At 37.0% G+C, this 12,220-nt stretch overlaps 1 protein-coding gene across 1 annotated transcript in view; it reads right to left on the minus strand.

Moving 5' to 3' along the window:
- The window catches only part of LOC124620347, a 96,463-nt gene that overhangs the window by 19,944 nt on the left and 64,299 nt on the right, over nt 1-12,220 (minus strand). The window contains exon 3 of the mRNA XM_047147021.1: nt 6,830-6,886. Coding sequence (XP_047002977.1) covers nt 6,830-6,886 — 57 coding nt within the window. The remainder of the gene's footprint in view (nt 1-6,829; nt 6,887-12,220) is intronic.

Below are 12,220 nucleotides of genomic sequence, written 5' to 3' on the forward strand. Positions count from 1 at the left end.
TGTCTCTACTGCACATGCACAGTTTCGTGATCGTTGTGATCATCTTGACACCTTTGTCAAACCATATTCAGCATGTTTCATCGGTTCATCACTTGTAGCGCTGGCTGCCACCTTCACCCACTTTGTGTTGTTCAAATGATTTTGGTTTAAATGGTGCCAATTACTAATTTTTTCATGCTCAAACTTGTTTGAGAATTTATTCTCATTGCCAAGTGCTGTATTTACATACGTATTTTTTGTGATGTTGCAGAAATAAACAACGTGAGTGATAGTTCGCGTGCAAGTGGTTTTCTACATAACTGAGGAGGCACAGTACCTGATAACCTCAAAAAGACAACTACAGTGCAAGACACATAGAACAACACATATGCAAACAATGCACAAAATACTTATGTAAATATTTTCACTTCAAAAAGAGAAAGAATTCTCAAAATGGGTCATGTTAAGCATGAAAAAATACGTAACTAGTGCAGTGTTACATTATTTAAATAACAAATGACAGCTGCAGGCTTTCCAAAAAACTTCAATATGACGTATGAAACTGAGTCAAAGGTATATCCTTACCAGACCGTTATCAGTTCTGGTTGCATCAGCGGTTTTTATTAGATAATAAACATTTATTAGATAATAAAAAAGTCCCTGACAAGTATTTTGATACATATTAATTACGTATACATAATGAGTGAAATTGCAGTGTCCTATAGGTAACTTTTACAGCTTAAAACCCTGTAAAGATGCACAATACAAGAGAAGGAGGTAGTTGAACAGTGTATTACCTTGATGAAACACAGGTGAATCAGAATCATTCCAGGAATATCTACTGGTAAATGAGTGATGATGCTTGCAGTTTGAAAGTTCCCCTAGCAAAAGATTCTCGGATAATTATTCTTATAGTTTTATTTCTGAGAGTAAACTCATATTTAGGTGTAAGAAAAACAGCAATGACTATCATTTGGAAATGAGTGCTGTCAGTTTCAAGAAGTGGCTCACAGACCAATCCATGCTTCGAAGGCTGTCACTGCCAGTTTAACCTGATGGAATTAATTGGGCACAGACTAAAGCTATGTGGTGAGGGTGGACATTTCCCCCCCCCCCCCCCCTTTCAGCATGGGTACTCTGTGCGCGGCTCACTGAAAAGCTTCAGGAAGAAGACTTTGGTAGGGGCGTGAAGATGGGTATAAGCCTTGGATTACCAATGTAAATTTACAATCAGATGGTTTGGACACAGACTCAGACAGCAGTGACAATGGTATTACGATGTAGACTTGGGTTTTAAAAACTTGTAGTTTCAAAAAATGTGTAAAAATATCAATAGCATACACAGTATGTGAGAACTTCCTAGCCTTTGTTGATTAGGAATTTGTGTCCTATGGAATATGCAGACTATAATGTTAAATGTCTTGCCCAAGGAGAAGCTAAGTTTTTACCAGTGTGTTCTATGCTCTAATAAATCTCAAGAATGCCGCTGGATAAATTAGTCAACTCCGAAATTTTGACAAGTAAACCCCTGTCATTTTCAAGGCACAAACACAAGCGGTTTTTGTTATCAGTCAGCATTTCCTACAGTTTTTTCTTTTTCTTTTTTTGCAGAAATTGTTTATTTGTTCAATGGATCATAAATGCAATCTCTCACTGTAATGTCAAACGAGTTAGTTTACATTCATAATTTACATTAAAAGCAAAAAAAATATGACAACATACTGACCAATTACACAATAGTTTCTTGTCTTTACTAGCAGTAATTATTTCTTATGCATTGTAATTTAAACTTAACAATGGTCAAACAAACCCACATAAAGACATTTCATAATTTTTTTTAAAAAATTCTGTGGAGTAGAAATAATTGTCAAGCAAATGTTATCATTTTGGATTGTGCCTGAAGTTAATTTTGTGATGTATTACACTTGTACTTATAATAAGGTCCAAATCGCAATAAATGACAATTATTGCAACACGTTCCGATGACCTTGTCGTAGACAACTATCATTTTGAGAAAAATTGCGGCCAACATATTCACAAAGCTGTGTCAGCTGTTCCCGTCTTCCAACACCACATAACATTGGCTATAGTTGTGGGGCAAAGGGCGCAATGTCTTCAAGACGTGAAATAAGATTTCTTTCATATAGATGATTCATCAAAATCTGTCTTAAAATTTACTAGCACCCCCCTCATGGATTTGAATGTATAATACGATGCACTGTATGCAAATGAATCTGACTGTTGTCAGCAACAACACATTTCAGCAAAACGCTGTTAGCTTGCTAACACACTGCTGCCACACCATGAGCAGATCTGATCCTCTCCATGCTTTCCTGTCACTCCACATCTACGCGTGGAAGCACCAACTTATCTTGCCCATATCAGTCACACAAACAGAGTTACATGCACACAAAAATACAAAAATTTGAAAAATTACCTGCATAGGGTCATTCCATGTCAATTCAACCAATTTGAGAAAATGTTCCAGCTGATAGTCTCAGATTTGGCTGAAATTTAGCACACCAATGCTACCAAGTGTGGAACACTCATGCACAAAATTTTAAGTTCCCCTGCCAGTTAGTTCCAGAATTGTGACTTGTGAAAGAAGGTGGCGTGACCCGGAAATTGCAACCCGCATCTGGCAATCTATCTTCAGACCCAACTTCAGGTCTTAATAACTTTGGAACTATTCCGCAAAGTCCAGTGAAATTTTTACAACCCAGTAACATCCACTTAGAGAACACACTCTACGAATCAAAACACCAACAACATATTTCTGAGGGAAAATAAAAAATTCCAAAGTGTGATTAAAAGCTACATATTGTAAGTGCCCTCTATGCCAAATATAATTCACTCAAAAAGGGTATAAATTTTTTTGTGGTAAGCTTAATGTAGCCTAAACACACACACAAGTCATCTTGCTCATATCAGTCACACAGACAGAGTTACATACACATGAAAATAACAAAAATTTGAATAAGTAGACCATAATATAATGTGTGTCAAAATTTCAACTTGTTATTGCAATGCATTTGTGTACGATGGAAGTTGACAGAGATGTATTTGGTTACGTTTCTATTAACACGATTTAGCAATTAATAGTGATGATGCAGACAGCTTGTTTCAGATAAAGCTGTAGCAATTATTGGGAACCATTAGGCAACAGAAAGTTAAATAATGGTAGTTTTCAGGGAGAGAATAAGTCATTGATAGGCAGGAACAACAAAGGAAACAAGCAACAAATACAGGTTACACATGTTTTTAAGATTCTAGTTTAGACTGGTCAGTACTGTTGTGGAAAATCAGTATGGAGGCAGAAGAATGTACTAGTGGTGCTTATGTTCAAACAAGTTGCAGTATTGGTAGAGCACAAGCATCTGAATGTCATAAAACAACATACGGAACAAAATGTGGCACTCGCTTTGTTCTGTATGATCTGGATGAATCGGACCAAGATTTGTTGCTATGAAGATTCCGGATACACCCTGTGAGCACAAGAAGTACGGTTCCAGAAAACTTTAGTGTTTGTTATCATCATATGAAACTGTTTCGGGATAAGTATTCTTTCCTACAAAGAAGTTGTTTTGATCCATTTCGGATTCATAAGAAGACAGTGAAGTGAAGCCTCAGAGAAACTGATATAAAATCAGTATTAAAAGTGAATCAGTGCATAGGACTTAACATGAAACCAGGACAAAAGTTATGTTCCAGGTGTTTTACACTGCTATAAAATGAAGAATATTCTGATAATTTACATGACAGTAACGAAGAGCATCAGCCACCTACAACCACAGCAGATGAGCAATTAAATACTTCAGCGACTGCTCTTGGTTTGTTACCCATGAAGACACACAAAGTTGGGAAAAGAGACAGGCCCAGCTATGGTAGAAGAAAACTACAAGAAGCTCAAATGGAATTAAAACACAAAATAGCTGACACGCTATTGGTGGAAGAGGAAGAACTGTCTGCTCCAAAGGAACAGAAATGATGCCAGAAATGCTCCGATTTGGACAAAATTGTGCATGATTTGAAAGAAAAATGTGCCATATCCACACGCCAGAAAAAAGTAGCTATTCTTACCCTTGCACCTTCCAGCTGGTCTATTGATTACACTGCAAAGGAATTCAACGTTTCTACAGATATGGTAAAGCAAGCTAGAAAAATAAAAGAAACCCAAGGAGTGCTTCCACAACTTCAGCAGGCTCAGGGTAAGCAATTGAGTTCAGAAATAAAGGTGCTAGTGTCGGAGCTTTATGAAAATCACTACAGCCAAATAATGCCTGGAAAAAAAGACTATGTAACGGTGTAAATGGGAAATGTACGTGTACAGATGCAAAAAAGACTGCTGCTATGCAACATATCAGAACTATATGTAGAATTCAAGAAAAACCATCCCAATACCAAAGTAGGTTTATCGTCTTTTTTCAATCTTCGGCCAAAATGGGTTGTGCCTGCAAGTGCAAGGGGCACACACAATGTTTGTGTATGTGAGACCCATCAAAATGCTAAGCTGATGTTTGCTGCTGTAAAGGATTCTGGTCTGGATTACAAAGGTGCAATGAAGCTGCTAGTGTGTGACATCAGTTCCTACCAGTGCATGATAGACAGGTGTGAAAAGTGTCCTGGTAAGGCAAATCTTGCAGAACGCATGAATAACAAACTGTATGGTGAACTCCTTATAGATGACGATGAACTTGTTTCTTATAAACAATGGACACACATGGAGCACACAAGTCTTGAAACAAAGCAAAGTACAAACTGACCACACACAGCTTCACAGCAACAGCACAAGCGGCTTATCTCCAGTTCTGTAAGAATAATTTGAAATAAGATGAAATTATAGTAATACTAGACTTTCTGAAAATTATGCATTTATAGTTCAAGATGGCATCCAAGGATATCATTGGGACAACGGTCAAGCAACTCTCCAGCCATTTGTGATTTACTATAGAAGTGAATCAGGTGATGTGTCTGTCATGATCCTGTGCGTTTTTAGTGACTCTTTAATTCATGATGCCATTGCAGTCCATGCCCACATTCGCACTGTCATGGCATATGTGAAAAACAAGCTACCTCACATACATTTTGCTAAGTACTTCAGTGATAGGACAGCTAGTCAGTACAAAAACTGTAAAAATCTCAAAAATGTATGCATGCATTACCATGATTTACAGATTCACGCAGAATGGAATTTTTTCGCAACGAGTCATGGTAAAAATGTATGTGATGGTATTGGTGCTACCATTAAGCGCATGGCATCACGAGCTAGTCTGCAGCACTCTACAGAATGTCACATTCTAACACCTCTTCAATTATTTACCTGGGCACAGAAAAATATCTCTGGCATACAATCATTCTATGTTTCGAGGTGAAATCAGTCGAAAAGTTGCTGAAAAGCACACTAGAACACGTTAAAACTGTTTCAGGCGCAAGCAGCCATCATCACTTCTCTCCAGCAGACTCTGACAATATGCAGATTGTCCAGTTATAATTATAGGTTCATGCACAACATGTGTCTTCACAGTGTGTCTGACTCAGGATTCAGAAGCAAAAGCAGCAACATACAACCAGGTTGCTATGTTATTGCTGTTTATGATGACAAATGGTACTTAGGATGTGTTGCAGAGTGCTGTGAAGCAGAAGGTGATGTATTTGTGAACTTCATGGCACCAGCAGGACCAGCAAGATCATTTCATTGGCCACGTTTGGCAGATGGGTGTTGGATTCCTTTTGAACATATTCTTATGACAGTTTCAGTTCCTACCACAGTGTCAGGAAGACAGTACAATTTGCCACTCAAATGTACAGAGTACAGTAGCTAAAGTGTGGGAGAACTTCTGTTCGAAGCACAATCGACTGGTTTTTAGCAGTTAAAGTGCAGTAAACATTAATGATAGGTTGTGTTAATCTGTCTATATGTTACTGCTTAGTGATTAAACAGTTGTGGGAGAAGATAAGAAGAGACAGAACAATTTACAATGTTTTTACAGAACTGTGTTGTGGAACAATGGCCACATCACCAAATACATCTGTCAACTTCCATTGTACACAAATGTCTTGCAATAACATGCTGAAATTTTGAGATATATATCACTATGGTCTACTTATGCAGTGTGTGAAATTTGGCTTGGATACCACTTGTCCCTTTTGTGCTACCACACTTCGAAAATCCATGTTTTCAGGTAATTTTTCAAATTTTTGTGTGCATGTAACTCAATGTTTGTGACTGATATGGGCATGATGAGTTCTGTGTGTGTTTAGTCCACATTAAGCTTACCACAAAAAAATTTATACCCTTTTTGAGTGAATTATATTTGGCATAGAGGGCACCTACAATATGTACCTTTTAACGTATTACATTTTTTAAATCACATTTTGGAATTTTTTTATTTTCCCTCAGAAATATGTTGTTGGTGTTTTGATTCATAGAGTGTGTTCTCTAAGTGGATGTTACTGGGTTATAAAAATTTCACTGGGCTGTGTGGAATAGTTCGAAAGTTATTTAAGACCTGAAGTTGGGTATGAAGATAGATTGCCAGATGCGGGTTGCAATTTCCGGGTCACACCACCTTCTTTCACAAGTCATAATTCTGGAACTAATTGGCAGGGGAAACTAATACTTTGTACACATGGTAGAATTAGTGTACTGAATTTCAGTCAAATCTGAGACTATGAGCTGGAGTCCCTGGTTGAACTGACATGGAATGACCCTATAGCACAGACGTAATAAGCACTGGCCATCAGAAATAATAGAGCTACCACATTGCAGATCAATAACAATATTGACATTACCATCAACACAGCAAACACAACTACGAGCTCTTACAAAATACCCCCATGAGATCTTTACCTGCTGGAGATCCATTGTCCAGACACAATTTCTTCTCTGGTGGAGGGTCTGACGTACCTACAAAAGAGAAATGGCACAATGGAAAAAATTGTTACATTACAGCAATCCAGTTACTATACTAACACATTTATATGTTACCTGCAGGCTTAAGGTTTCATTCTAGCACCTCAGTATGCCAATCTCAATATCCTTTAGGACTCTTAACAAGCAACGACACAAAATAACTTTATACCGCAGATCAAGTGGATTAGTTATAGTGAGACCCTCTATGGAAAAATATTCCAGGTACCAAATCATACAAAAAGTAGAAAATTTTTTTCAGTTACTACACTAATATTGATGAAAATTGCAACATGAAATAGCATAGGGTAATTGAAATGAACTTCATACAATAGATTAGGATCAAAACAATATACAAATTATTAAGGTTTCCGGAATTGCTCATGCTCTCTGAACAGAAGTCCAATAAACTATCACGTGTTGCAATGGCAGCCTCTAATTGTTCTAACATGGAACTGGAGGGGTAAACTACATTTATGGAGACTCTCTCTCTCTGTGCACATTATTTCCAAATCCCCAAAGCACTTACAAAAATTACTTGAGGATTGTGGCAAACAAGCTGCCAGTGAATGAGATGTTAGGACAAGTGGGGCAGAAATCAGAGCTAAACCTCATTTTTCCAACAAGGCTCACAACTTCCTCACCATATGCAATAAGGCATTGTCCTGCTGAAATACAGTGTATGGAGTAAGCTGATCATGGAGTTATCAATCTATACGTTGTATAGATTGGCACCCAAAACAACCTAAAATGTCACTTGTCCTCCAGGATTCTCCAGAATGCGGGCTGCCACAGTGGGCTGACTGGCATGGAATAAAAGGGTTAAAATGGTATTAGTCCAGTAAACATTTTGCAACTCAAAAAAACTGGCGATGGGATTCAAAGGCCCACTGATGTCCGAAGCATGTGCAGTGTCTTGTTAGCTTCACAACATATGACATTTAATGTCATCACTATTTATAAATTGCAATTTCTAAACTGCATTTGTATATATTTATGATGATTAGAAAGTGTTTTTAAAAATTAATGTTTATCTTGGCACCCAAAATGCACAGGCTTGTGGAATGGATAAAACACGCACAAAGGTAGGTGTGTGTGTGTGTGTGTGTGTGTGTGTGTGTGTGTGTGTGTGTGTTGGGGGGGGGGGGGGGGGTTACTGATTTCAGTTTTGCCTAAGTTCATGGAATTTTTATTAAGGAATGATTTTTTTCCTTTATTAACAAATTTTTATATTTGTGTGTACAATTCCTAGTCATGTTCGCCAAAGACGTGTCACTGGTGTGAGTCCATGTTCTAGGGCTTCTTTTAGAGTTATTGTATCTTCTGCCATTTCTCCTCCTCTTTGAGATGAACAAGAGTGCATTACAAATTCTGGTTGCTACTGTGATTGCTCTTATTGTAAGAAGAAACAATTGGGACGGTCAACTTTAGACTTGAGCTCTGAATATATTTAAATGCATGGAAAACGTAATGCTTAGTTATTACAAATAGAACAGGAAAAATGGAATTTGTTGTTATTTCTAGTTCATTATCATGACCCACTGGCAATCTAATTTACATTTATTAATGATATCTTAATATGTCTGCTTGTGTCTGTATGTGGGGATGGATATGTGTGTGTGTGCGCGCGCGCGCGCGAGTGCATACCTGTCCTTTTTTCCCCCTAAAGTAAGTCTTTCCGCTCCCGGGATTGGAATGACTCCTTACCCTCTCCCTTAAAACCCACTTCCTTTCGTCTTTCCCTCTCCTTCCCTCTTTCCTGATGAGGCAACAGTTTGTTGCGAAAGCTTGAATTTTGCACTCTTCTGAAACACTTCAACAGAGCCACAAAATGCAGAAGTTTTGATGTCAGTGAATTTGCACCATCACTCACACAACCAACCCAAAAAACTTTTTCCGCAACCAGAAACAACTCAACTGGCATCTTGTGCACAGCATTATTTGCATGCAAGAAAAAACATGCATAGCTGTTGCTGAAACCAGTAGGGGCACTACTTGTTTTCAGTAAATAGCACAGTTAATAATAAACAGCTGGGTTGTTAACGTTTTGTAGGAATTAATATGTAATATAAAACTTGATATGATTAGATTTTTAAAAAAATGGATGAGGCAACTGCTTTATAACACATTACAAGACCTCCAACTGCACCCTGCTCTCCCCCCACTTGTAGGGATGAGGTGCAATGCAAAACAAACTCACAAAATTTGTATTGCCATCATGTAAAATATACTGCAAGCCCCCAGAAAAGTGAGAGTCACTCTACAACCAGCAAACAAAACACATGGAATTAAAGTGTGGTGAACAGATAGGATTACACCCCAAGCATCACACTCTGGAGATTATTCTGTAAAGCGAATCACTTTTACACTGAACTTTAAAATAATTACGGTGCCCTATCACACTGACTGATACTTTTCCTTTGTTTGCTTTGTCGAACTGGCAAGGAATAAGAAATTTCCTGTAAAACGAACATACATAATTAAATTGCTTATTGCAAAAAAGCTCTGATAGTACTCATAATGTGCACTCGGTGTGTGTGCATACTGTGTGAATAATTCATATTCATTATGAATGAATGGTTTTAACTTTCCAAGTATATTTTAAATTGAATACTTTAGTAACTGGTTTCAATTTCTCTTTGTTGTGGCAGTGAATCCGCAGCAAAATAAGAGATAGAGAGGAAGGAAATGGTTCTACCAGCAACACCTGAACGCCCATACTCTTGTTATCTTTACAGGTAGTTACTGGTGTCTGCAGGTCTGATGGCTTTAGCCATACTTTCTTTGTCTTTTATTTACTTTGGCTGTAGCTCTCTATTCCTGTAGCAATGAGAATAAAGATGGTAGTTGGAGCTACACTTATGTTCTTTTCTTTTTCCAGCTATCAGTTCTCAATGGACCTCAATTATGTTCAGTACATACCATTAATTTTCTTATATTTGTACTGTTCTCAGTTTTTCATTGGTATTTACACATGCAGCTGTTGTTTCCAGTACACAGTTGTTTCCGTTTTGAGTTGAAGCACTTGTCTTCCCAAATAGTTTCACTGAACTGTATGCAAAACATGCAGTAAAGTCAGGTTATCATGCTGCCTTGAAAACCTTCCCGGTTTCAGCATACAATGTGTGTTCTTTTAGCACAATTTATTGTATTTTTCCTCCCTCTTCAATGAAATGAGTGAATATTCAACTCCAAACTTTATGCATACCTTTGCAGTCAAGAAATAACAGCGGGAAGAATAATACTGTCCCTGGTTTAAGGCCTGCCTTATGTGTTTCTGATGTTGCAAAGCTTTTATTTACAGCCCAATTTTGTATAGTGAAAGTCTGCCATTTTAAATATCGTAGGTGGATACAGGATGCACAGCCTTAATTTTGCTCGAATGAAGCCTCGATAGAGATATACAGATTACACTGTAAAGCCAAATACCAACAAACATTTGTTATCCTGGTCAAGTTATTAACGTTTTTCATTATGGCTTTCTTTGACACCTCTTACAAGGGAACATTCCTAAGTGTATAGACGGGGCAAAATAATGCATGCACCCAATTTCACTTTTAAGGGGTAAAACACATCCCGAACGATAATTTGGCATATCAGGTTTAGAGGGAATAGCTACTAAACCATGAAATATAAAAAATATGTTTCATATCACAGCTAAAATGTAACTGATGTTCTTGAAAACTGTATAATCAACTTCTGAAAAAAATTAAAAAATTGCCATTTTTTTGATCGATAACTGTTAATAAATTTTGCAAAATGGAAACTATTGTTACATCATAAATTAAAAAGTTTTCAAGCCACATACATCCATATGTAATAAAGATGATTTCTGGAAAATAATTTGTACAAAATATGCTCTCAGAGTAGAAGCAATGTAACTGATTAAATTATCTGAACATTCATTATTACACTAATTATTTGTTTTAGATATTTTTGCTGTGTCATGTAAACTGTTTTCAGTTTTTTTGTTTTGTTTTTAGTTTACTGTTTCACACGTGTGTATTCTGTTAGATGAAAGTAACAAGTAACTCATCGTTATGATATAAAATTGTTCAAATAATGAATCTGTAAGGAAATCCTTAAAACGTAACATTCTTTTACACCATGCACACGAAACGAACAACGATTTTTCACATAATACACACAATGTACAACACAATAAAATACAAAATTCGGATCTTTTCTTTGCGGAGGACTGCAGCCATACAATTTTTTTTAATGACATTTCCATCGTTTTACTTAATTAATTGTTTGTTTATTTATTTCGCTCAATCATATTTCGGCTTTGTAGCCATTCTCAAGTGCATGTTAAAATATTAAAACAACTCTAACCTGTCTATTGATATGTCTTTGTTGGAGAAACGTATTTCTGGTCTCAAAGATCAGTTTCATATTTCAGGAGATGTACTCGTATCCCATAATACAACAACTGATCTTTAAGATCAGAAATTTGTTTTTCCGATGATGACGTATCACAGACAGATCGGAGATATTTTAATTCTTTAACATGCACTTGAGAATAGCTACAAAGCCGAAATATGAGTGTGCTAAATAAACAATTAAGTCAAATTGTGGCAATGTCATAAAAAAAAAGTACAAAAGTTGCCGCAAACTGTGGCTGGTGATCCTCTAAATCGATTTGCACCTGCCATACTTCGATACACTGGAAAACCTCAGCGAAGAGAACTGTCTATGTACTAGTGATTGCAGCTGATTATATTAGCTTGATTATATTGTTTCTCAACTGGTGAATGACATCATAACCATGCAGCAAAACTAGATCTGAAAGTACTTTACACCGTTCTTCCAACATCGAAAGCCGTGTATGTTCAACGACTGTACCTGCCTCATTGAGCCCTTTGGGGTCACCAGATGAAGTTCCTTGACTTCATGTACAATACTCTAAACAGTTCTTTCACACGACCACCCCACGCATCTAACAATAATACACATTTTTCTCCCGCACTGGGAAAGAAAATTTTTATCAAATATCTTTTGACATAGACAGACATTAGCTTACCAGATTCCAATACCACTGCAAGAACATTTGGGGCTTCAAAAAGAGATTATCTAATTCTTTGCCCAAACTTTCCATTCACTTCTTTTAAAAAGAATGAAATGGGGGTAGCAAATTTGCCAGCTGCAAAGACTGTAGGTTGAATCATGTAACAGTGACCAACTGGTGACAATGGCTGCAGCATGGATTCAACTTTCTTTGCGTTCTTTTGGAACACATTATGTAAAGAGTGCTACTCCACGTCAAATCCGCTCTAATCAGAGTACTACAAATCTTAAAATGACCTCATAGAGATCATTTTTATCATTTAT

The sequence above is a fragment of the Schistocerca americana genome, chromosome 6, assembly GCF_021461395.2.
Source record: "Schistocerca americana isolate TAMUIC-IGC-003095 chromosome 6, iqSchAmer2.1, whole genome shotgun sequence".
In the NCBI taxonomy this organism is placed as follows: domain Eukaryota; kingdom Metazoa; phylum Arthropoda; class Insecta; order Orthoptera; family Acrididae; genus Schistocerca; species Schistocerca americana.